Consider the following 27,086-nt stretch of genomic DNA (forward strand, 5'->3'; position numbering starts at 1 on the left):
GGGGGGGGGGGGGGGAGATTGGATTCTTTAGCCTTTGCAGTTCTGTTTCACATAGGGAATTGCCACATTTTGTTAGTCTGGTGCATTTTAAAAGGACTATATGGGGAATCTCGTTGCTGTTTTTCGGGTGTTTCACTTTTTAGTACAGCATTCTTGTATATTTACTTATTATAGTAATTACTGAGTTGCCTCATCTATCTAGCTGTCAGTGCATTGTTTTTCTCTGAATTCATTTCCTAGCATAGCCTCCAAGGATGTCTTGAAGGCCCTAAAACTTCTAAAGCCTGTTCCCTAAAAGGACAGCTTGATTGCTTCCCCGCTATGTGAGTGGTACCGATGCCATCACTGCCAGCAGGTTAGGGCACTTGCTCATGACTCAGATGCATGAAAGTCCAGCTGCAGTTCCCTGAGCTATGAGGTCTCTCATTTTGCTCCTTCTTCTTCAACGGGAACTTTGAAATGTTTTGCGACTAAGTTTTGTTCTTTTCTGGGTGGGTGTATTAATTTTGCTTGTTACTGATTTTATTCTCTTGAAAAAATGTAAGATCACAATAGGAGTAAAACTATGACAAAATAATCTTATTTTTTGTACAGGGCTCTTTCACTGCTTCATTGGTATTTGTTTTGCTTGTAACTTTTTCATGCTTTAAAGGAAGTGAGAAAATATATATGCATATGGAGCTGTCTGAAATCCAAGCTGTGAATTTATCGTATGCTTATGAGTTCAGTAGCCAGTGTTCAAACATACACTACTGTGAGCAGAGGAAAAGGATAAATGCTTGTATGATAACTTTTAATTTAAGAGAGTCTGTGATTATAATTTTTTGCGGAGCGTATTTCTCTAGATTGTGGGGATTTTTTTTGTCAGACTGTACTATGACCAGTTAGATAGGTTTGATGTGGTTACTCATCGTGCTGTGCTTAAAAATGATCGGTTTAAAACTTTCTGGCCTGTTATTTTGTGGCTTTTCGTCTTTTCCCAGTGATATGTTGACATTTTACAGCCTCCTGACCTTAGGAATTTTCTCAGGTACGTATGGATGTTTGTGATGGATTGTGATGCTTCCTGAAATGCCCGGGAGCATCTCACTCAAAGGCAACACCTTTCTCTGCTGTGGTATTGCAGGCTCTTCCCTTCCTGCTTGTACTTGTGCATACGCTGCCTTGTCTCCTGGAGCAGGGGAGCCCCGAGTGCCCCACAGAACTCTGCCAGTGGCTGCTCCTTCCTGTGGCTTCTGACAAATGTGAAATCCCTGTGCAAGTGGCTGGAGCACAGTGGTGCTTAGCTGCCTTATCAACGAACGGGCTGTGACAGGAGTGCAATAAAAATCACAGAAGCTGTATCAAGTACTTGTATATTCTTTACTAAAGGTTGTCTGTAAAGATCCATATACTAAAAATCGAAGCAAAACAGATGAGTATAGAAATACAGCATTGTTATCAAGTATCAAGAAACAGTACGTCCAAACAGTTTTCTTTCTCACATTAATCACCTAATAGATAAAAGGCCTGCATTCAGCTTGTTTTTAGGATTGCTATCAAAATGATGCCAGAGTTCAGGATAAAATGTAATAAGAGGATATGAATTTCTTAAGAGTATAACTCATCTTCCATTAAATTTAGGAGACACTGTTTCTGGTATTGTCTGTTTGCAGAGGCATATGGTTTGGATTTGTAAGCTTTTTCTCTCAACTTCTTTTTACATAACATAGTTAAAAAGATTAACAAGACTAAAAAATTCCAAGTTACTCTTGCAAGTGGTCTTGCTAAGGTATCACATGGTGTAGTCACATTTTTTTTTTTAAGATGTTAGTTGATAATCGATGATGTAAGCTGTGCATTTAGTACTAACTTAGAAAGATGCGGCAGAATGGAAGTGTATGTTTCGGTTGGTTTCCACATGACTGTGACAAAGAAACTGGAATTGTCTGGCTGGATGAGCCCCGCTGTGACCTGGTGTGCTGACTGTGGTGTGCTGACTAGATGACTTTATAAAGCAGTGTACCACAAGAGGGAGTAGATGGCTACTGGTCAGTAATGCTGCTACCTGCAGTCCAGATCGGAGTACTGAGGATGTCTTAACTGTGTTCAAATCAAGAAAGACTTGGATTAGTTTACTAAATTTTAGTGAAGCGTTTCTGTCATGAGGTAAAATGCAAGTCTCCCATTTCCATCAGAACCCTGCTGAAAATCAGCTTGTTTTTAGAGAACTTTTTTCTTTCCACATTTAGATAACGGAAGGGCCTGAAATCCCTGTCAGGTGTAAAGCCAAATAGCTAGAAGCACTTCCCAGAATACATAGAAAATGTAAGCGTTTGTAACAGAGCAGAGGCCTTAGAAGCTTGATTGTCAGACATGAAAAGTCCTCTTTGCTTGTCTTTGGAAGTACTGCCAGGTTTGGTGTACAGGTGGAAGAGACGGTTTGTCAAAAAAAAAAAAAAAGTCACATTTGCTTTCTAATATATATTAATTTCCTCTCTAGTCCCTGCCAGCAGCCTCAAGTGGGCATGGTCTGGTCCCAGGGCCTTACCTTGTTCTAGGCTGGTCTCAAATAGCTGCAGGAAGACACAACTATGGAAGCGTGTGGTATTCTGCATAAATAAACCTCTGCACCTTCCTTCCCTTTTTATTTTCCTGCCAATAGAACTGACTGGTGCCTTTCTATGTTGATTCTCTTTTCTGGCCGTAATGGTGCAGAGTTTTGTCTCTCTGGTTGCAGGGTGTTTTGCATGCCACAAAACTATTTCCACTAGTACTTTATACAGAAGAATGGTTCTGTCTGATATTTATTCTTACCTGTTTAGCAAAACATACACACTTACCTTACCCCATCATGTGCATATGACTCAGCAATGATATAATTCATAGAGCAGTAAGAATCACGTAATTACTTCCCGTCTAAGTATTAAATGGATTTGTGTCAATCTTTGGAGTGTTGAGTAATGATTACTGTTGAAAATTATTTTGTATTTACAGAAAATCTAAGTGCAGTTTTCAGAATGTGAATGATGCTTCCTTTTAAACACAGTTGTACATGTACTGTACTCCTTTTTACTCATCCTTCATTGGGGGTAACAAACTGAAGTCCATTTTATCAGTGTAAAAGTTAAACATTGTTTTCAGTAAAAATACCCGTAAGAGATTTAATGCAGATGACCCCCTGATAACTCTGCTAACTAGTACTGGTTGAAGATACAGCTTAGTCCTTAAATGTAGACAGGATGACTGTGTACCGTGCAAGATTAAACTCATGCCTGCGGTTTCTTCCATTGTTCCTGCCAGCATGCATCTGCAACTTCTCCACATTCATCAAATGAACGTGTGAGACGTCCAGGTCTTTGAACAGAGACTAGGTTTATGAGTAGCAAAATTTCAGTGAAGAGGATCATGTCTAATAGAAAGAGTTTCTGTACAAAGTGAGAATCTCTGTTATCGTGACTGCCGAGTGCAGCATCTATTATGTACATCCCACTTGCTCAATTTCTAGAGGTCAAGGTCCATTTTTGTGCTACAGGCTCCTAACTGAAGAATGAGATCAGTTAGTGCCTGAAAATGTAGTTGTGCACGATGGGAATTGGCACAAAACATCTTCTGGGCTTCTAGATGCTGCCTTTCCTTAGCTGCTTGAAGTCCCTGTGAAGGTGCACAGCTCCCAGGCATGCACACAGCTGGAGCACAACTTGATGGGTAAAGCCAATTGGTGTGTGAGGATCCATTGCCACCTCTCCATCGCTTGCCCGTTTACAGCAGGCTTTGCTACTGGCCAGGCTTTCTGAAGGAAAAATGTGAGTATCAAAATACTCTGCTTCTTTTTGTTTGGCTCCTACGCGGTACTGCTAATCATGTTTTGCAGGCACTGGTCTATCTCTGTCTACTGAAATACGTATTTAGACAAATGATTTTTTAAAAAATGCTTTGTTGCCAAGACATTGAATGAAATGTACTAATGACACCTACAAAGACAACAAAATGCTCTTCTTTTTCCTTCTGCTCTAAAGCATGCAAAGTATCATAAAATCAACAAGTTAGCTTGACTGGATAACATATATCTACACCGAGAGGCTAATTTCAGTGTGGTTAGAAATGCTTCAAAAGGTCGGATGCGCTGCTTGTCACTGCTGCTTTTTTATGCTGTGTGATGCCATGGAACACTTTGAAGCACAAAGAGGGAACTTCAGGTAAACTTTCAAAATTCACTGTAAAAAATAAAAAAAAGCAATCCCATTACATCCCTTTTTAAAGATATAAAATAGGTAAAACTTTCAGAGGTTTTATTCTTCCGTTTAAATGTTTTTTGTTTTTTTTGTTTTTTTTTTTCTCAGCCTGAGTTCTTCAGAAAGATGGAAGGAAAAAGCCACTTTTATTCACATGATTTGGTTCAGAATGGTCTGATAGTCAGTGGGAGAATTTTTCAGTACTTCCACTGGAACCAGTGGGATGGGGATGTTCTGTTCGCACACCACTGTTTCGTACAGAGGAGCAGCCTCCAGAGTGAGAGATGACAAAGAGATGGATGAAATGGGCTGCTGCAAGTCCTGCAGCCTGACAGCGTAATTTGCAGCCTGTCCTGTAGTTCCAGGTGCTTCTTCCTCTTCCAGGCTAATGTTTATAGATATTTCATTTCCTTGACAGGGGTCCGTAAGAGAATAGGGAGGGGGATCATCTGTGGGAATATACATTTGTGTTGCTCCTGGCCCCACGCATTCATCGTAGCTGCAAGACAAACAAATTTTTCATTAGATTCCTGTGAAAAATGCCACAGTACATCATTTTCAGCATAACAGGGGCGTATGAAGTGAGAAGAAAAGGATCATCTGGTGTTTTGTGCCTCAGCCCACAGCCTTGCTTGCCCTTGCCATGTGAGACACTGAGAGCACCAGACTTAAAAGCACATCTCCCGGTACCTGAAGATAATGCCAGAGGTCTCAGCGATGGCTCAGCCCCCCATCCTTCTGCAGGAACTGCAGCCGTGATAGCAACACACTGGGGGATGAGCCTCAGTGCTGGTTATGTGGGAGCCAGGGGAGCACGCTGCTGGTACCAGTTGCTGCCGTTGCACGCAGCGGGGTGCAGTCCCCATCTCTGCTCTTTGTGTCTGGCAAGGTCAGAAACGGGTAAGGCAGAGGAGGTGGTGGTGCCGTTTTTACGAAAGATAGGTATGGAGAGCTTTAGGTGGAATATCACATTGAATCCCATCTTCCTGACTCGCAGGTCTCTGGGACATCCTTCCTTGCTGTGCTCAGCCGGCCGTTACGTGCAGTGGGCTGTCTGGATGGCAGATCTGTGCTTGCGGGGACAGCAGGATTGCTTGCTGAGGTGCAGAGCTGTGATGAATAATCTTGACAGACTCATGCTGGCCATTCTGAGACTCAGCAGACGTGAGCGCCATACTGCGCTGGTGCTGCTCAGCCCTCTGCAAATTGTGCTGTGGCCCCACAGGAGCCAGGCAGTGATCTGGCAGGCTTGGTGCTCAGCCAGAACTGGTTTGTTATCTGGGTGCTCCACGACGTGGCTACCCTAGCATCATCTCCTTGTCTGCGAAATAGAGCTGCCTCTTCTATCAAACCAGCTCAGGTCTGGTGGTCTGAAGGGGCGTCCTGTGCTCTGAGCTCACTGGCTATGCAGGCAAAAGGGAGGAAGAGGTATAACATCATGTTCCTAAATGTTGGACCTGCTTAATTTATGGCTGCCTTGTTTAAAATTTTCATGAGCACTTTTAATTGGATTCTGAAGATGGTGTTTTCTGTTTAAACACACGCACAAAACCAAACAAAAAACTATCACTGGAAAAACACAAAACCTTCTCCCAGTCAGCTGACCTGAAAAACAGTTCTGCTGGAGCCAGACAAATTAAGAATCCATTTCCTCAACCACACTAACTGCAGAGCTATTAGGATCTAGGATATTTCCTGAAAGATGGGATATTTAGCATATGTCTTCCCAGTAGACTGCCGGCAGTCATTCTGTCCCCTGTAATTGCATTACTGCCAGGCTAAACCCAAGCTAATAAACCCTACTTGCAGATTGTAAGTGACTTGTAACAGGGCGGCTCACATCGGTTGCAGAGAGCTCAAATCCACTAAGCTCAACCATGGAGGCTCTGCTTTAGAAAAACACTCGGTCCTTTGGCACTCATTCATACCTCTGCCTCAGAGTGCTCCTGTTGTTTTTGATGGTATTGTTCCCAGTGTGGGTGATGAAAGCGGTTTTGGGGGGCAGGGAGAGAAATCTTTGGGTAAGAAAGGGAAATCTTAGCACTAGGTTAGTAAATAGCCTGAATATCTAGAAGTGTTTTTAAACTACCTCTTTCCCAATCTTATTTTTATGGTTAATTATTCTTATTTTAATGGTTTTAAATTCAGATTTAAAATTCTCGTTACCCCTCCAGGAACCAGTATTTCAAACCATAACTCTGAACTCTGAAGACCCTAAGGTGGCTAGATACTTCAAAATCAAATCTCAGCAGGTAGAAGGTTAAATTGTTTTTATGTAGCTCATGGAAAAGATTTAAGTCCAGTGTTTCCTAAGCACACTGAAACTTTCAGGCGCACCTGTTACTCTCTTACTTCAGTCAAAGACTGAGGAGCTGATACCCCAAACTCAATTCTTCACCAACTCAGAGTAAAGGAAGAGACACTCTTCGCAGAATTACTTCATCTGAACTGCATCTCCACTTCATTTACGTTTTACTGACCTAAAGCCCAGTGACTTTATTTGAAATCTTTCCACCAGTTTTGAGTGACTTAATCAGGCTAGTGAAGAGCACTTCTAGATCCTGTTAGCAACAAAGGGAAAAGAATGTTGGTTTTGGAAAGCCCACAGGAATGAGAGTTCCACGGTGGAAAATCTGGCATCCCTTTTCTGAGACACAAGAGGGAAGAAGCTCGTCTGTCTCCTGATTCTGGCCCAGGCCCAGCACAAGGGAAATCTGCCACTGGCCTAAAGGAGAAATGGGCACAGTATGAACTTTCTGCTTACTGTTCTTACCTGGGCATCTGCATGGTGCTGCTCGAACTGAAATGCTTGGTGCAATAAATAGCACAATGGCCTTTTGTGAAGGAGGCTTTTAAGCATCAAGACATGGCTAGGAAATTACGGTGTTCAAGACCTGGCATTTGGGTGTTTTATTCTAAATATCAATATATTATTGTTAGGGTATTTTTTCTTAATATACGTGATGGATAAAAAATGAATCTTTTTCTCCAGACTCCGAGTAATGCTCTCCCTCATCATTTTTGGCAATTAAGTTCACATCCTAAAAGTCTTATAGGACAGTAAGGAACACAGATTTGCAAATAAGTAACTTTTTAACACCTTCATGTTATATATACAGATCATTCTCTCCTTCAGAGTCCACAATATGTAAGCTTATGCATCTGGTCTTTACCTGATCTTTTTTTATTAGAGGATTCTAAGAATGTATTATAAGAAGTAATACACAATTCCATAGGTACTCGCTATCCATGTATTTTAATGGTTGGAAGAATCATTCCTCAAAAGATTTAAAGGATCCCTTATAAAAATTCTGATAGCAATCATTTATTGCAGTCGATTGCCATGTACAGATGTGAGTGATTTTAGACTAAATCCTCACGGCTGTTTTAAAAATAAAGTTTCATATTTCAGAGGAAGAGGTGACTAGACGCCTTGCAAAAAATACAATGATAGTTATGATTTATCTGAGATTCAGTTCTGCAAAGTTATTGTACGCGTAAAAAGTAGCTAATGCTTGATGTTCAGTACAGCAGTCACAAGGAAGATCCTTTTAAACAACAACAAAAATGTTGTTGGAAAGTATTACGTTACTGTAACTCAGTAATGGACCACAGGAGCTTGTTGCACTGCATCTTGTGAATATCATCCATCTCTTTTTGAATCTTAAAAAACCTTGGTTACAGTACTTGTGGCGAATTCACTTAATATTTTTTAGTCTTGAGGAGGAAGGGGTTACTGACATGGAGATGTTTTGTTGTCTATATTTCCTTGCCTTGTTTCCTGTCAAAATAACTTAATTGTCATCGCAGACTATGCTATTGAATTTTTAAGGGATTACTATTCTAGGAAAGGGAAGGAAGACTGGTATCTGTTAATGCCATCATGCTGCATGTAAATATGACCTGCAAAGAAAAGAATGTTACTTAAAAAATCCAGCAGATCTTCAGGCTGACCTTGTTGACTTGGAATGTTTGGAGGGAGCGAAATAACTTCATGAATTTGTCAGGTCTCATTGCAGTAAGAATTAGGATGGGTTTGTTGCTAAGGAAACACAAAAGAGCTTATTTAACTAGCTGTCATTCATAAATTATGACCTACTCTCTGGGGAAAGAAGGAGTTTCTACTTATGGAATTTTTTGAGTTGCAGATAGTAGCTAGTGAAATAAAAGACAAATCTGGGGAATGAAAAATTCTTCTGTGTGAAATAAATGTCTTTTTGTTTAGTTCATTCATCTGGTGTATGTTGTGAGTCCATGAAAATTGCTCCTGCATTGTTTCCATTTTATTGATGACCTACTGTCTTTTAATAATGGTAAACACTAATCTTTTACTGGAAAATGCACGTGTTGACAGGTTTAAACTATGATAAAACACCACAAAGGATGTTTATATGATGATGTTGCTGAGAAAGAAAAGCTGAAATTAGAACAAATGTTCTGTAACTATTTAAAGGAGAATCAAAGGGATGTGTTGGATGTACTCAATAACAATGTAAGTAGTTCAACAGATGATGCTATCTCTGATCCCACAGTCTGCTAACAACTGGGTTTGTAGGACAGAAGCTTGGAAATGACAGTGTTTTTTCTTAGATGATACTTACATGCTTTGGTTATCTGTAACTACCAAGAGAAAACATGACCATTTTAGCAGAACTGCTCTTACAGTGGCAGATGTCATGAGGCAGCATATTTTCTTAGGTTTATTTTTGATATCAGCAGTTTCCATTAGAGATATTAGGTGCATTTACTAACTGTATTTTAACTTCTGCATGCTTTGTTAGTGATTTATTGAACGTAAGTTTAATATTTTCATACAGTAGCAATCCATTCATGCTACTCTGTCTCAGTCATTCACTTTTAATTCTTGAACAGTGACTTAAGATGAAGAGTCAAAATGTATTTCTTTATTACAAAAAGTACCCCAAACTGTTGGAGCTTACTAATTAACAGAATGATAGTGCAAGAATAAGCCAGTATAGTTAAGTAATACCTCCTGTTTCTGTCCTCCTAGTTACTGTGTTCATATGAAATAAAAACCCATCTGTCTCTGGGCCTGGGTAATATTACATGAGAATTTTTACTATGGCTGATCCCAGATTCTGGTGGTGAGGGGTGTCAGGCGTAACACTCGTGGATGACAGACTGCCATGTCAGGCAGGGCCCTGACGGAATGATCCAGTGAAGTCACCGGAGATTTTTCTTGGAAGGTTTTGTCAAAAAAGAATGTTTTTCATTGTGTATGAAATACGGTTATTTAAAAAAGGGAACTATTAGACAATTAGGCTATGGGCACTGTAACAATAATCTGTTAAGACACATCTGTTTTAAAATAATCTCTTGTAGCCTTCTCTACTATGGAGTTAAGCCACAACTATATTTCTAAACAACAGCACTCATTTGTGTGTGTCAGCAGAAGTGCTTAGAATCTGCTGATATTTGGGGATGTTTGCCAAATGGTGTGTTTAGGATCATATTCCTAGAAAGGGTTTTAATTATTCTAGGAAAGATTTCTGAGCCGGTAAAGGAAATACTATCTGCAATACAATACAGAAAGTGTAATTGGTGGGAAACTAGAGAAACATATCATTTTTTTTAGTACTAGCTTAAGAGCTTTTAGTATTGTGATTGATCTGCATGGCGCAGTAAGTTCCTAGTTAGAAATGCTTGGTGCTTATCTTTCATCAGGTTTTTCTAACTTCAGTGCTGCAGGGTTTTTTTATGCAGCAAAAGTTTGCACTTCCGAGATGAAACTGGACAGGTGTAGAGAAGGGCTGGTCAGACGATACAATGGCCCAACAGATATGTTTGATGACAGAAAGCTAAAAACGCTTTTTGTGCCGTAGCCTCGCGACATGCAGGCTGAGGTGCGAGATGAGTTTTGTCTACAAATGCAACAAGCATGTTAACAGAAAGGCACGGGCGTCATAGAGGAAGGGAAATGACACAAAAGGAAACTCATAACATGCCTGTAAACAAATTTAAGCTGGAAATAAGTTTGCCATAATAGTTAAAATTAGGTCTGTCTGTAGGTATTCTGGAATGAGTATAATGGGGAAAAAAGATCCCCGCAGACTGTGTTAGGGGATAGCTAACTGTCTGTTAAGAGTGATTACTTGCAGCAGCAGGGACGGGACTGTGTAACTGCAGAAGATCCTTTTGAGCCTACATTCCTCTGACAGTAATGGCTACCTGGAAGATGACTTGTAGCAGGGAAGTGAGATGAAAGCAGTTGGAGAAAACTGCCAACATAGCAGGTAGAAATTGGTGGACCTGCCCATGTCTGGTGGCACGCACATGAGCTGAGCACCTAGCCAGGGCAGGGCTCCTTTTACAGAGCTCCCAAAGACATCTGCAGGACTAGTGCAGGCACACTTGTTGGGATGTGGCTTGCACACTGACCTCTCAGGGTCACCCGGTGGGCCTTGAAATGTGTCATAAAATCTCTTCACAGCAAATAGTGACCAACTAATCAAAAAGCAATCACCTTGTTTCTGTATCTAATATTAGCTAGGAAGAGCACTAACTAGAATGGGAAAGGAAAGGCTTTTGAGGGTCTCATTCAGAATTTGGGGATGAAAGAATTGAATTTTATCTTATGATTGCCAGTGGATTTCATCGTGTCATGTTTCCAATGATATTTTTTATTTTTCTGACTGAAAGTTTCAGTGAGGAGTGTGAAAAGGGGCCTTGGCAAGGGAATACAGCTCAATATAGCAAGTTCTTTGTGCTCATTTCCTGCAAGCCTAATTCTTTCCTCAAGAAAATCTCTGGAAGTTGGTTCAAGCTTTCTTGTCACAGATACAGCTGACTTGCTTCCTCAGAAATTGGAGATGGAAAAGGATGTCTTAGGAAAGAAAGTAACTGAAGAAGTTAGGTGTGTTTTTTTTTTTTGTTTTTTTTTTTTTTGGCTTCATAATTCAAGGAAAACTAAGACCTGTCTTGAAGATGTGAACATTTATTTTTGCTAGTTTAAAGTAATTTTAAATGGATTTGCCAGTTAAACAATGCTGACTGGACAGAAGTATTAAGAGTATTGGAATTTATTAAGCCTGAATAACACACTTCTTTTTAGAGTTGATCCTATCTATAGATTGGGCAAGATGATCAGATGTGGTATAGTAAGCTTATTTAAAAATGGAACAAAACCCAACCAAAAAACAAAGGGGAGAAAAAAAAGTGTTCTAGTGTGCATACTAGGATAATGAGTGACTAACAAATTTTATCATAGCATGCCCTGTAGGACACATTTCAGTGTGAAATATGGAGAGGACTTGTGTGGCTTCCATTAAAGCTATTCCTGAAGGTAAATCCCTCCATCTTGCTCAAGAGTCGTTCCTCGGTGCTATTACTGTGTTAGACAGTCATGAGTCACAGATGAAAAAGGTGAGAGCCTTGGTTGCCTAAAGCTTTATACATACCATTACTAGCTGATCTCTAGGGAATGAAAAAGCACTTAGTCAAGTTAGGGTGAAGTGCTTTTCCTCTGGCCGAAAGGTGAGAAGTTGATAAAATTCCTTTCCTGAAGGGAATCTCAAATCTCCTTGCTGTTAGAATTTTAGAGTGACTTGCCAAGAAAATGCAGATATTCTTAATTTGCTTAATCCTTGATTGGTATTGTATTTCAAGTCACTTGAAACATGGAAGCTAAAATTATTTTTGAACAACTTTTAAAATAAATGTATATAACTATAAATAGGAAAGCTTGTTAGAAGTGTGTATGTTGCACTGAACTCTGGGCACAGTGAGCACGAGCACAGGCTCTATACAGGTATTATCCCCAGCAGATTCTCAAAAAAAGTGTTTAGGATGTGTAAGATAATGATTTGGTAAGATGGTAAAATTTCTGCCAAAGTCAACTCAGAAAGTATGGTTTTAGTAAAAATGGTACATTCAAGAATGCTTACCTCTGCAACACCTGCTGTGCAGTGATGTAGTGCTGTTGCCTCTTGCAGACCATCTTTAAAACACCTAGTTTTCACTCACTGAAATCTTTCACTCCAAATGCATATTGAGAGGTACTTGCCAAGGGAGTTTCCTCCCTCGCTGCTCCTCATCTCGTGCTCTTGTTTATGCTACAGTTGGATTATTAGCTTTTGGGTATGCTAGTTTAGCTTTAAATTACATCTTGCATTGCATGAATTAGAAGTAGGAATCCATTAACTTAGTCAGTGCTACATTTCATTAAACCTACTCCTCAAAATGCTATAATCTGTAATAGGACCGATCCTGGGGACTTAATATTTTAAATGCACAAGGTCAAGCATGTCTTGTTTATGCTTCAAGGCTGCATCTCACAGCCAGTTCCTGCTGTTAGGACCCATCAGTCCAAATATTCTCCACAGTGCTCCTAATGCCCTACTAATTAGAAAATACACACTTGGGTTTTATGCCATGGAGGACTGTGTAGAGACAGCTGTACAGAAATTTACCAGGCTCTTGCATAATACAATGTATTCATGTAGTGCTTTTCTGAGGAGAAAGTTACAATGGGATGTAAAATGTATTAATAGTAAGTTTAAATGTCTTTTACATAGCTTTGCTTTCAGCCATCTGCTAAGCTTTACTTTTCCTGAAGTTTTCTCCAAATTGTGTTGCTAAGATGTAAAACCTAATAAGATTTTGATGATTTGCCAGAAGTACTTTTTTTTCTAAAACACTTAAGTATGGTAGCAGTAAGAAAGTAGAAAGAATCGTTAACAAGAAAAGTCATTTTTACTTGTGACCTGTCATGCACAGTTGTCAAGCGATGGGATGAGCAGTGTTTGCTCTCTGTATCCAGAGTCAGATCTTGGTCCCTCAGCTCAGCAGTGAGCCTTGAGGAGGCAGTGGTTTGGGCACCTTGCTGTCTCTCTGATCCTAGTATTGACAGCCCAGAATAGTTTTGTAAAACAAGGTGAGACGCAAGACAGTTGGCTTCTGCCAGGCTTATGACAGAAGTAGTTGGAGAATTCACAGGAAAGCAGAGATCATCCAGTGCTATCCTGTACCACTCATGTATGTGCTTCCAAACAGAAAACTCCATAGAGATAGAAAATCCAGTTTTGGGCCTCTCCCAATGTGGAAATGAAGCAACCTTTGGTGCAGTCTTTTGCGACCTGTGTGCTAAAGAATGTTCTCAGAGCTTGTTCACAGAAATCTGGGCTTGTTCTCAGAAATCTGGCCAAATGCCCACTCAAGTTGTTGCTTGGGTGTCAGCTGGTTTACTTTTATTAGTAAAGACTTGTGGGTGTGGGTCCAAAAACTAGTGTAAATTTGTAAGTGGATTTCTGTGAAGTTCTACAAATTTAGATGCCAGCCTCAGAATAATTTTTCACATGTGAGCTTTCTGCTAAAATATTTACACCATCTCTAAAAGCCTATTTATTATCTGGTATGGCTTTGCAATACATAAAAGGTTGCTTGTAGAACATGTACAGAATAGAGAAAACACAAGGTCTATGTATCTTATGTTCATACTGCTGAGTTGCTTCTGAAGAGCTCTATTAAGGCCTGCTTCATATGCTAGGTACCTAATGCTTGTGTCCTTGCTACCTGCTTTCCCTGTTCTGGCGATCCCAGAAGCTCTCAGGAAAGTTCTCATAGCCACTTTTTGTGACCTTGTTAAAGCAAGAACAGAAAAGATTATCCTCTTTTCTCCATTGTGGTTATGTGTACATGCAGTCAGAAAGGGGCTTGGTCTTATGTGTATAGGTTTGACTCAAAACAGAGTCTGCTTAAAAGAAAAAAAAATGCCAACCAGCCTTTATTTGCTGTTTGTAAGATACAGCAGTACAGAAAGACTGAAGTAATATTCTCTTTAATGCTATTTCTCCTGGTTCTTTGGAGGGAGTAACTGAATGCTTCATGTATTGACTCAGGGTGCATGGGGCACGCCGACGGTATACAGATGGCTGGAAGAACAACTTCTATTGCTCAGGAGGGCAATTCTTGTATCCTCCAAATGCATGAAATCAGTCATAAATACAGAAGGGGATGCTATATAATTTCTGGAATAACTCTGTTTGGAACGAGCCTCTTCTGGTTGTGTTGCTGCTCCAGGCAATTACAATTGCCTGATATTTAAAGGAGACCCTTTTCCTACAAAAACGCTACAAATTCAGGCAACTATGGCTCCACAGTGAAGGTCTGACCTAAATAGCTAAAAAGGTAGATTTTGTCCTTTACAAAATACTGCTATAAAATGAAGAACGCCAAATTAGGAGGTTAAGTACCATTACTAGGTGTGTCAGAACAGTATGTTTACTTCAGTTCTGTGTCCTGATAGAATAACAAGAAGACTGAGAAGAGAGACTTGCTGGAAATTAGCAAGAGGTTTAGAAAGTTTTTGTGCCCTTTTTTTCTTGTTTATAGTCTTACCTGAGCTGTCTTAAGGCCAGTAGTAAATGTAACTTAAAAGTTTAAATATATTTTAAAATGTATTTTATTAAGAGCTATTTTTATTTTTGTGTGACATGTGGGGCTCGTTAGATTGTCAGATCACGGCTGTTAGCTTTGCACTCGTAAATGACAGGTAAGAGATGATGGAGATGATTTTACATACTAATTTGTGGATGCAATCTGTAATGTTTCAGCATATGTGAGTATCTGAATTCTAGGCATATTGGATTTACTTTTTTAACTTTTTTTGCAATTAAATTATGTCCATGATGATTTTTTTTGTTTCTTGATTACTAATTAGATACCTAGACTTCTTCTGTGCACATGTATAGCAGTGCACTCTAGGCAGAAACTCTGCTGAGCAGACTGACTCCTGCTCTCACATGGTTATACTTTTAACTGTGTGTGAAGAACAACAGTAAAAAACAAAATGCATTTCAGGTTGGTTGCTTATTTCAGAATCATTTTTGCAAGCATTATGGAATTGAGAGTGGGTAGTGGTACTTGGAGAAGAGGAAAAATTAAATGGCTTCTGCATCCATGCAGGCAGTGAAATAAAGCTGGTGAGAGGAATGTCGCTTGTGTGCAACAGGAGCAAAAACACCTTACTTGGAAACTTGTCTAAGTGGTTAAATTCTGTTCTGGTTCTGAGGGAGTATAAATCTGCAGTCTTCTTTAACCTGACGATAGTAAGACGTGGGTTGGGCACTACTCTGATGGACACCAACTGAGGCACTCCTTATTCTTGGAGGCAATAACAGTATAGTAAAAAACCAAGACTGGAGATTTATTCTTGGAAAAAAAACAATATATTTTTTCCTCAAGAAGTGAGCCTTTGACTCTGAAAATAATTTCTTCAAAAAAAAATTAATAGAAAACTTTACGCATGCATTTCATTAATATGCCGTCGGTATGATCAACATTAATATGAATACTAGTAAACGATACATGTCTGTACAAGTGCCTTTACTTCATGAGGATGTATTCTACTATGGAGAACTTGGAACTAACCCAAGTCTGTTTGTATCTAGCATCTGTATGACCGGTGTTTTTGTAGTGGATGTAGGTCTAGCAATTCTAGTTTCCTCCTCAACAGGCTTTGCAAGTGCAGGTCTACAAAACACACAAACTCAGAAGAGTGCTTACCGTGGAGGTGAATCGGGATACATGATGTTGACCTGAGAAAGCGTATCCAGATAGGAACCAAAATCAAAAGCTGGGGGGAACTCCTCCATGCAAGTGGATCTCAGCTCCCCAAAAGAGCCACCGTAAGAGAAGCCATCTGGAGCTGGAAAACAAGCAGATAACTCTAGCTCTTTTTTTTCCTCTACGATGGATTCTCTGAGACAATGTCAGTGTTTATAACACATCTGTAAATCAGAAAATAAAACCTATCTGAGCAGAATTGCTGTTACTCTGAGCAATCAGCTTTCACATGACATTTCTGTTCCTTTTAGAGCAAGCCTCTGTTACCTGAGGGTGAATGGCAGCGTTTTGGGCTGTGGCACAGGGACTGTATATGTAGCACTATCCTAAGAGATGCCGGTGATCTTGTTGTGCCTTGAAGGAGTGTAAGTCACATGCAAGTTCAAGCACTGGCAAGACTGCTGAAGTTCCCAGGAGCTGTGTACATCGCAGCCTGGCCAGTGCTGCGATGCTGTTTAAAAGCAGGCTTAGGCGTTTGGTTATAAGTATACCTGTCTTAAGGAAGTGCTGTTCTTATTAAAAACACTCACAGAAAAATGGCAAATACTACAAAAAACTATCCCGCTACCTGTTGCAGGGATTTCTTAATACTTTCACACAAGAGCGTCATAGCTTTAGAAATACCAGGCCGTTAGTGCTATTATGTGTGTATCTGTGATGATGGTTAATGTGAGATAGTCAACATCAATTTCTGTTAGAATGTCCTGAATCGTGGAAATACGGCAATTCCCAGATCTCCCACTCCTTCATATATGGTGAGCCTTCCTTTTCCCTCAGTGCTTTAAAATGGCACCTGGAGACAGGGCCAACTTTTCAAGTGCCATCAGAGCAGTGCTTCTTGAGCAGAGGGCAAAGGGCAGGACTCGCTCCTGCTGTCCTTGGGCTGGCTCTTCCTCCTGGCAATTTTCACCTCTGCCAATTTATGCTCGAGGAATTCTACCAGGGCTAATCGAGTCTATCACGCACTGTGCATTCCTTTTGCTTGACAAATGAAGGGAGCCAGCTTCACAGTGACTCCTGCTGATCCCATTCTGGCCAGGGGACGCGTGCTGAGACACTAGGATGGTGTGTGCTAATGCAAAATTTTCTTTTAGGCAGACTGGCACAATTTAGTTTAAGATTATTCTTTTGAATATCTCTGAAAATGTCACCATGCTTTTCTTTTTTTAATTTCTGCAGTATTGTTATTTCTAAGAAGCAGTTTGAAAATGGTCCTTTACATTTTGGCCTGACTTCAGGGACGTTAAAGGTGGTGAAATTAACATAGCAGCAAATTTAAATGTAGTGATTGGATCCCAGTGTTCAGTATGTTGTCGTGCCAATATATTGCTGTTCATGAGTAAAACTAACTCCAATTTGTGTTTAACTATTTAATCCCAAATTTAGTAGCTGTTAAAAAAGAGGACAAAAAGATATTACAAAAATATAGTAGAGTTGTGGGGATTCTTTTTGTTTGTTTCCTCCCTCCAGTATGTTACTAGTAGAGCTGGCATTTCACTTCTTTTGGGGTTTAAACTTTAGTCACAAAACACAGACATTATTCATGTATCTGGATAAATATTTCTGAAAAAAAAAAGTAAAATAAATAAATAAATAAAAATAATCCCTGGCTTTTGCTGGACATATTGATCCTAGAAAAATGCTTCTTTTAGAAACGAAAAAGCCTGCTCCAAGTAATTAAAGTCCAATTGACTTCAGTGGATAGTTGATTTACCCCAGTGAAATCAAGATCTGATCCAATGCATTTTAAAACAGCGTGGTATTGTCTTCTCTATATAAAGAAGAAATTTTTTCTCCTGCACTAGTGAGGGAGTCCTGGCTTTCCCACAAAGCAAAATTACCTTATATGCTGTACCAAGGCTGTAAAGGATATAAAGATAAGCTATCAGGAGTCCAGTGATGGAGAAAAAGTCATGCAGTGTATCAAGGAAAAATATGCTGTTTAAGAAATGCTGTTGGCATTGATGTTGTTCATGTTAACCAGCAGCTGTGGGGCTTGTACTGCGTCAGTTGAGGGCCAGCACAAAGATGGTATTAGGCTGCAAAGCTGCCTGGCACCTGCTTCTCACAACTGTTTACTCATTTTTTTATCCCTTCTGCAGTGGTTGGGTTTTGTGTTGCCTTTAGCACCAGATGTTAATAAAGGTAAGCATTATCTCACTGTAACTAGCTGTCTTACCGTAAACAGCGTCTCTCCTCTGGTGTGGGTGCCTTAACCGTCCGTCCTTTCGCAGACTGCCAACAATGATGGTAACGCAGGAGAGAAATAGCACAAGGCCGATCACTACTCCAGCCACCAGAAGGGGTGAAACAAGCAAACTGGTATCATTTCCGTTTTCACCGTAGCTGGGGAATTCACTGGTTGGGCTGCTCTGGTTCAAGTGAACTTCTGCACAGCAGAGAGAGGAAGAATGTGTCAGTTGTGAAAAGAGGAATGTGTGAAGTGTGGTTATACAAACACCCAAAGTAAAGATTTTTTCAAAGCACTAGGAGACAGCCTGAGCCAGATCTATTCTACAAATTCATGTTTTTATGGATAACCCATTTATTAGACTGATTTCTGGAGCTGTTAATTAACTGACTATGGGGGATTCACTGAGCAATCTTTCCCCTGTTATGGGGAATATCCTGCTGGAGTCAATGATGTACGCTGCATAATGGTCAATTTGCTTATTTCTGGAAAGATTCTTTACATCATGGATTGATTGATGTTGAAAGAACCTCAGTGCACAGGGAAGAATGTTAAAATTCAAAAATGTCAATACCAAGCAGAACAAAGGAATTGGATGTTGTTACCAGGTATGAAAAGACTGCAGGGTTTTGTAGAGAAAGTTTTGGGCAAGAGTGAAACAGAAGCATGCCTGTGTAGCATGGGGCCTGTTTTAGTTTGAGGGAAGGGTCAGCGTTAGAGGAGCAGACGGGAAGAGAGTTGTGGCTCGGAGAGCAGGCTTTAAAAAAAGGGGTCCTCTGATTTGCCAGATTTGGTCAACTCAGAGTCTTCTCTTCAGCCATTTCTGTGTGGAAAAAGAGTGAAGGTATTGAGGCAGAGTGAGACACACATAAGTAGGTTGTTTCTTTAACTTTTCTATATTACATATGTTTTTGCATAATCCTAGTAAAAACTAGCTGTATTTTGCTTACGTATCTGATAAATTTACACTAGCATGTGTTCTTCAAAGAGATAAAAATGAGTTTACACAGCTGGAGATCTGCAAAAGAACATTTTTAAGTTACCAGAAAATGTAGGAATCGCCCATTAGCCTAAGGTAGCAGAGCTTTGAGAAACAAAGTTTGGACTTGGGAAGAGGAGAAATTGTTCTGGACCTTGCTTATGTAAAGGGTTAATGGAGTCCACTGGAGCTGTCCCACTAGGAGAGTATGTGATGACAATATTATTTGGTTCTACGTTTTAATTACAAAAAAAAAAAAAGTGCAAGAACACTTCTGGCTGCCAACCAGAACCACAATTTCTTAGACCACAGCAGAGCATACTGTGTAAGGATGCAAGTGTTCAGCGCGAGTGTTGGAAACCATCTGTCTCTGTTGATTGTTTCATTATCTTTACAAGACTATATTTACTTTATTTCCATCTAAGCTGCTCTTGTATTTACTAAATATAGATTTTAGTGAGTTTCAAAATAAAGATTAAAAAATTTAGTGATCTTCACAGTGGATTTGAAGATAATTGTCTACCTGGAACACCTGACTAGGATGTTTTACAGTTCTTTTGTTCATGGACTGTTTCTGATGCTCCTGATGTTAGGTGACTAATATCTAGAAGTGGCTAAGTGGTGGTCATGACACAGTATTAAATATTTGGGTGATTAGCAGAAGCAGTCTGCTGTGACAATTAACAATAGCCTCTAAAAATGTGTAGCCTACCCATTGTGTACTTCTGGTAGACTGCATTGCTAATGGAAAAAAGGAGGTAAATGGTAGAATTAAAGGATAAAGGATTTGGGACTACAGTGGATAGTTGGAATCCCCGCTTAAAAAAAAAGGCTTTTTAGTATTTATTTGTGCAAAAAGCTTGGGCAGGTAGTAAAGGTAACCAAATTTGGACCTAGGTCTGGAAAACAAGTTGCAATAAGCTCACATTTTCCCATCCTGTAACCCACTACAGCTCTAATTCACAGCATGTGCAAAACAACAAAAAAGGAAACAACAAAAAGCCAACCCCTTCACCCCCTCACCTCCAAAACAAATCAACAAACGAGCAAACAAAAATCCCTCATGGTTGCTGCTTGGGGTGTAAGCAGCATTTGGAGTAAAACAGCATTTTATTGATGCAAGAAATTATTAGAGATGCATATATGTATCTAGCAAGACTAGTTTTCAAATAGAGCATGGTTATATTTTTATATCTGGCTATATGCCTGTTGAACAGATAAATAATTTGTTTCCTACAGAAACTGAAACTAACAATTTTTTGCTCTTTTGCATGTTCTGTAAAGTAAATACATGCTTTTGAAAGTGCTTTTAACATGGATAGTTTTTAGCAGGTAGTTTGCAGCAGTGTTTTCCCAGCTCTTTCCCTTTGGGACATACAACTTGGTGTCTTGCAGTCACAGTAAGTTAAAAAGAAGAGGATGGCTTCAAGCCAATGAATCTCATCATTGGCTAACACTTGACATTGAAAGAACTGACTAGAAATATAAACCAAACCGAGGAATTAGCATGTAGTAGGTTGGTTTTTAAAATTCTTTAGAAGCACTTGACTGTTGGCTAAGAATCTTTATGAGCAATTAAGATACCCAGCCAGGAAATGTGCTGAGCTTCTACAAAGCATTGTATCAAGGAACTGACACCTCTGAAGATGAATTGAAAGCACTAGCAGATAATTTACCGGTAATTTTGGCTGATTTGCAATGATAAAAGGGAAGAATCAACTTTGTTCCCGTCATGATGAGAACATAAGCCTGAGATACGAGGTTTGCTACTGGGATTGTAGTGTTCAGCTGAAGTCAAATAGCTCTGAAGTGGGCTGGTGACAAATTTCCCAGCACGTTCAATGGGAAAGAAGAGAGGCTGCAAATGAGTGCTTATGGATCTTAGGAAACCTAGACAACTTATCAACATTTACATCAACATTTAACATCAACATGTTAACAGGAGGCGGCTTCCTAAAGAAAACGATTTTATTTTTTAGTACATTGTTTAGCTATAGAAGCCAGCTTGCGTTTGAACACGTTGACTGTTCTGGGGATTCTTGTGCTACTACTCAGTGTGAGCACTAATATTGGGTCCTGTTCTGCTTTATAGGAATGTAATGGGTTAGTAGTGACTTCAAATAGAACATACTCTCTTGTACTCTCCTTTTGTACTCGAGGAGTAATTTTTTCTTACAAGACAGCCCATTTATCTAGCACATTCTCAGGACTTCCTTAGCTGTTCCAAATCTTGTCTATTTTATCTCTTGGTTCGCACTCTCATGAATCTTTCTCTTTTTATGTTCTTAATCTAATTGAACCAAGTCTGTGGCAGAGACAGGTTATATTGCAATACTGCTCTTATTAGAAGGAATGAATCACTCCCCTTAGCCTAGCTCCTAAAACAATATGTGGCTGATAAACTTCTCTTTTGGTATTATTTTCAATTTGACATTGTAAGCCTTCCAGATTTTGCTGTTGTGAGTAGCTGCACTGGCTTACTACAATGGGAATTGATTAGGTGACTAATGACAATAGACCCTGCGTTCACATAAAATCTTTAGTTTTGAATTTTTTGGGGGGGTCAAAATATGTTTATATTACTTTGGCAAAGAATGTCTTACACATTTTTCTTCTCTTATCTAAATACCTCATCTTTTGATAAACTATGTATTTCTCTCTATAAAAAATGCTATAGGTTTTATTCAGAACAGAATTATCTGTAAATTGATGAAGAGTCCATAAATATAACAGCAGTAGCAGAGTGTAAACCTTTTCTTTGAGGCCAGCTTTATTTTTTCAATGAAATTTCAAACTGTAAACAATGCATAAATATAAGTACTTTAGATCTAGTCCTCCAGATATGAATTATATTGTATGCACAAACCATTGCTTTTATCCGGTGATAGGAGCTGTGTAACCTGACATGGTGCAAATGGTGTGCTTAGTGGCAAGTGCAGCTGTGAATACAATGCTAGGGACCCGTATGGCCGAGCAAGCACTTAATGTAGTATGAACATACTAGTGGAAGATTGCCCACACTCTCCATTTGCTGTTAGACAGTAAATTATCCATCTGCAAAATCCCCTAAATATGACATTATCATATTTTACACAGTGATCCTGCCATCTCGGTCAACCATGTTTTACAGTAATTCCGCGTAGCTGAAGGAGGTGCAGTATGACTGGACTTCTGGGGTATATGTAGTCTTGTTTATCCTCATCATTCACCTGGCTTTGAAGGGGTGCTTTTTACTCCTTTCTAACTCAGTAGTAAGTAAGGTAGTTTCAGTTGGGTCAGATCTTGTCAGAATGAAATGTCTTGGTATGCTGATGTGTCATAGGAGCTTGGGTCCTTCCAGATAAAGGCCTTTATTAGTGGTTTTGCTTCCCAGACTGAGTTTTGCTCACAGACTGAGTTCTGCTCACAGCTCACAAGGAAGTTCTGATTCATTGTACTGGAAGGATTTTGTTTGCAGAATCATCGCAGGCTCAATTATGCTTTGTCTGAAGACAGAATAGGTTTGGTAATTACTTGCTGAACTAGAACTGAAATGCTGGCAGAACAATGTTGTGTTACTTGTAGACACCAGGTTAGGATAAGCGGTTTGGAGTTGATGATCTAGCTCCTCCTATTATCTTCAACAAATCAAATCAACAAAAGCATATAGGACTGGAAATAAGTAGGAGGAAGCTCAGTAGAAGATAGTGCATAGTATGCTTTAATTTTAAATGATAACAATAAGGTATTTCAAACACCAAAGCAATTTAAAGCATGTTTATGATTGCCTCATTTAATTATTTTTTCTCTGGTTGGGACAGTTTTGGAATATGCAACCTCTTTATCAAGGGGAGGAGATTGACAGATGGCAAGGAGCAGAGAGGCCCACAAATGAACGAAATCAGTGAAAGTGATGAAGATCTTGTTGATTGTGCATTTTTGAACAGTTCTGTTCAAAGATGATTTAGTCTGGCCAAGAGTGACCAATTGGATTATGCCCTTGCTGCTGTACTGTGGAATAGGCCTCTGGCTGCAGCTGCTATCAGGCTGCCATCACGCTGCTTATTTCTGTAGCTCCCAGACAGGAGCTCACAAAATGAGTAACGTAGGCACATTGCAAAAACAAATTGGAAAAGGTTTTGAATCATAGACACTGGTTTTGTACAGAGCATCACTGTAGCAAGGGAGAAAGGAATATTATAGAAGCCAGTGAATGCACAAGAGCTAAATCCTAAAAATAAAAAATAACTTCAAAGTTACTCCTTTTGGATTATAACGAAGGTTGGAAACTCTCATTTATGCTAGATAAACACCAGGATGCCACCGACTTAAGGGATTTACCTTGGTTATCAGTATTACTCAAGAGCAGCTCCAGATCTAAATCTGGTCTGCATCTGATTTACATTTATACTTTGTTCTACTCATACTTCTGTGCAAACAACCTGCCATTTTTAAATGGAATGGTGATTTAACAAGCTTTTATTTTTTATTTTTTTTTCTTTTGTTTAACCTTTCCAATCCCTGGCTGTAGTGAAAACATTTCAGTTATTCCATAAAAGTAAATGCCTGTGAGAACAACTCAGTTCTGTCAGACATATTTGGCACATTTTCCATGAATCACTTCTGACGGATCTGTGGTTTCTTCTTACTCCCTGGTAAAGAGCTGTGCTTAATAAAATTGGAGCCTAATGCCTCTCTTTCCCCTGCCCCCCTGTCCTTTATAGAAGAGGAGAACACCAGACTCTCACTCTGGTCCTGCTTGCCTGATTTTTAGTTTAGATAGGGAAGAAACAAGTCATGTTCTCAAATAACTCTTGCAATCTACTTTAGGTCCTACGGATGCTGTGACAGCAAATGTATTCAGGTAGGAATAACCAGGGGCTCAGAAGGAGTTAAAAATGGAGAAAGTATGATGAGGTTGGAGCTGTCATTAAGATCTGGAAGATGGAGAGTGGGTGAGTGATTGTAAGGAGAGGTTTTGTAGGTCTGGCTGTGGCAATGGCTTGTGCCAACTGTAATGAATTAGGTGGCACTACCTTCACACTTGGATGCATTTGTTTGGGTTCTTGCCATCTTAAAGCTATACAGTAGTGCAGACCGTCAGGCTACAGTGCAAATTCACATCTCTGCATTTTTAGCACCAAAAGAATAAAACCTCTCAGCACACCGGTTATGTACGAATTTAACTATGGGAAGACTTTCCTATATACAGAGAGAGAGCAGGTAAGACCTGCTACTTCAATAGTGTTAGCAGGAACTGATGATGACATGAAGAATAAGCAAGGCTGTTGTTGGTCCTTCTGCATTTATCTTATTATCTTGCAGTTGAGCAAATGAGTGAAGACTAGAATAATCTGGAAACTGCCCCCACTAGTAATCACTTTTACAAGAGCCATATAAATAGTATGGGAAAAAAGAATTCCTGGTTCAGGAGGCCCAGGAGCACATTAAATTCTCTCTCATGCTGCTTACTGCTGTGTGCAGTTGGGGGCCCAGTCCTGTTTGTATGTTTCTGTGATCTGAATGCATAAAACTAAGCTGCCTCATAAGATTGATATTCAGCAATAACTGCATAGGTACTGCTTCAAACTTGTACCTTACGTGGCTTGTAAAGGGCATCGTATGGTGTATGTATTCGTGGGTTAAAGATTAGTCGATATAATTAGCTCGAGTATATTGTAGCTCACACTATTCCATTCACTTAACTGCTTGTGAGAGCCCATTAGCTTGTGCTAGATGGTAGCTTATCTTCTAGAACATAATAGCTATTTGACAAAGTCAAAGAATAAATATATTTTTGCTGTCAGTTGCTGCAACTGTGACATTTAAACAGCTCCCACAACCAGACGATTCTCATTATTATTTTTAAATTTGAGGTAAAGATCTTTGTATACAAACTGTTATTCTAGTCTTGCCTGATTATTGCTATTGTGTGAGGTTTTTTAGCATAACCCAAACCCATATTTATGCCATTAAGCAGGCAGAACCTGTACATTTAGATTTTCTCTACAGCTAACATTGCCTTTGACCTTTCTCACTACATATATATGTTCTAATCATAATTAAAGCCTTGTACTGATTAATAGTTAGAAACCAAATCCTTATTCAAAACATGAGACTGTGTGGTAGGAGCATTTCAGTTTTATCTGATGCACTCAGCTTCAAGTGAGTTTCATATTTACAGGTACAAAAGCTGCCCATGACCTTGAGAAGCTCATCCAAGGCAGAAAGGGTGGCCTTTCCTCTGAGATATCTAACTCTGCCTTTTTATCATGTCTGCTGGCTATCAGATAATGGCTTTTCTCTTCTTGCATTGACATCCTTATTATAGAGCCAGAATGAATAAGATTGGATCACCAGCAGCCTGCAAATTGGGAATGTCAGAAGCAAAGAGAATGTGGCTGCATAAGGGCTCAGAAAATAAATCTTTTCAGATGCTGTGGCTTTAGGGTATTATGTTGATGTCACAACAGCATGTATAGGTGCTGTTTCAAATTAACAGGAAAAATCTTCCAATCTTCAGATCCATGGTCTATTTTATCAACATGATAAATACCAGTGCAGTGAAACAAATCACTTTGGAGGTAAAACAGCCCACTTCGGGATGGACAATATATTTCTTCCCCTATTTTCTCATATACAAACAACTTTGAACTAATACAATTTTATAAACGGGACCTGAAGCTATTACTTTTTTCAGAAACTCCATATTAGTGCTTGGAAATAAGTATGATGAGAATCCTATTTTACCCATTATGGTAAAGTTACTTCTTTAGCTGAAATCCAACTTAGGCTGGTAGTGACTAGATCTGGGGTAAAAGCAGTATTTTTTATATTCTGAGAATTTCTGTTATTTTGACATATAAACTTTTTATTTTGATTTTTTTGGGGGGGTGGGGAAGTAGCAAAATAATATTTTTTATTTTTATTCTGAGATGGGAAGTTTTGAAGATTTGTATTTGGAAAGTATATACATATTTTATTTTACCTCAGCAGTGTGTCTCCTTGAACCGTGATCTGGGAGTTTCATGTTTTCTCTTGGGGAGGTTGGGCTATATCTGAACTATGATGTGACCTAAAGAGGTAGGTAGCCTTAGGGCAGGAAACCCAATCTAATTTGGTGGGGAGGGAGGGGACCAAAAAGGCAAAATTATCACAGAGAAAAGTTCAGTTCTTCACAAACTTTACTTTCCGTATTTAAGATTTTTTTTTAAATTAAACAAGTTAGTAATCTGACCTGCTCATAAGATCTGAAACTCTGGAATACAGCTAATAAAGAGCTGCAATAAAAGAGCTAATAAACAGCTGCAACAGAACTCTAAGACTAAGCCACTAACCGGGCTTCAGGAGCCCTATCCACATTATACCTTGAGTCTCCTAGAGAGCTTTTGGCTATTTGCTGCCTCTTATTTAGGACTTACCCTATAGAAATGATCATATTTCTTATTCCATCCTCACCTTTAGTCTTCAATAGTAAAAAATCTACCAGAAAAAAAAAAAAAAAAAAAAAAAAAGTAGAGGAATGATTGATGTTAATTGTGTAGAAAATAATTACAATGAAAATACTGAACTAGCTAGTTATGTAAGGCACTGGGTGCTAAGAGAGAAATCAGCTAACAGACGCTGGAATAGAAAGATCTTACTTGAAGATGTATTGCTGTATGTAATGTATCTCTCTGCCTCTCTTTTAAGGTGACTCTGAAATAATTAAAATGGCTTTGTAGTGTTGTTAGGCAGTTCCATATGAATTATGGTGTTGATGTCCCTGAGCATACAAAGCCTACAGTATGACTTAGATTATCGTATGTATCTGTAAAAGCTACGGCAGTATCTGCCCGCATAAATCAAGGCTTTCTCTTGTACCATTAAGAAGCTATTTCACTCACTCAGATTTTGTCAAGGACTTCTGCTTAGACAGCCGCAGGAATGTCAATAATAGCAAACTAGATATTGATTCATGGGGCGGCTGCAATCACCTAGCCTCTTTGCTGCTAACGGAGCCACGGAAATTCAAGGACACTGAAAGATGTATAGAAATTACATTACTCAGACGTTACTACTGTAAAACCTGGGGGCTAAAATCCCTTTCTTTAAAAACACAGTTGTTTACTATAGAAGACTTGTTTAGTTAGAGGATGGG

General features: G+C 39.3%; 1 protein-coding gene and 1 long non-coding RNA gene across 2 annotated transcripts in view; one reads left to right on the forward strand and one right to left on the reverse strand.

Moving 5' to 3' along the window:
* Positions 1-1,654: 1,654 nt before the first annotated feature.
* On the forward strand, positions 1,655-19,932 carry LOC118172469. Its single transcript, XR_004753716.1, has 3 exons — positions 1,655-1,783; positions 7,566-7,567; positions 19,921-19,932. It is a non-coding gene; the product is annotated as an uncharacterized LOC118172469 (long non-coding RNA).
* LOC118172467 (protein BEAN1-like) overlaps positions 2,676-27,086 on the reverse strand; it is a 49,470-nt gene continuing 25,059 nt past the window's right edge. Inside the window, exons 4-6 of the mRNA XM_035336358.1 lie at positions 17,977-18,186; positions 15,738-15,879; positions 2,676-4,713 (exon numbers count right to left, since the gene is read on the reverse strand). Coding sequence (XP_035192249.1) covers positions 4,365-4,713; positions 15,738-15,879; positions 17,977-18,186 — 701 coding nt within the window. The 3' untranslated portion in view covers positions 2,676-4,364. The remainder of the gene's footprint in view (positions 4,714-15,737; positions 15,880-17,976; positions 18,187-27,086) is intronic.

The sequence above is a fragment of the Oxyura jamaicensis genome, chromosome 11 (genome assembly GCF_011077185.1).
Source record: "Oxyura jamaicensis isolate SHBP4307 breed ruddy duck chromosome 11, BPBGC_Ojam_1.0, whole genome shotgun sequence".
NCBI lineage: Eukaryota > Metazoa > Chordata > Aves > Anseriformes > Anatidae > Oxyura > Oxyura jamaicensis.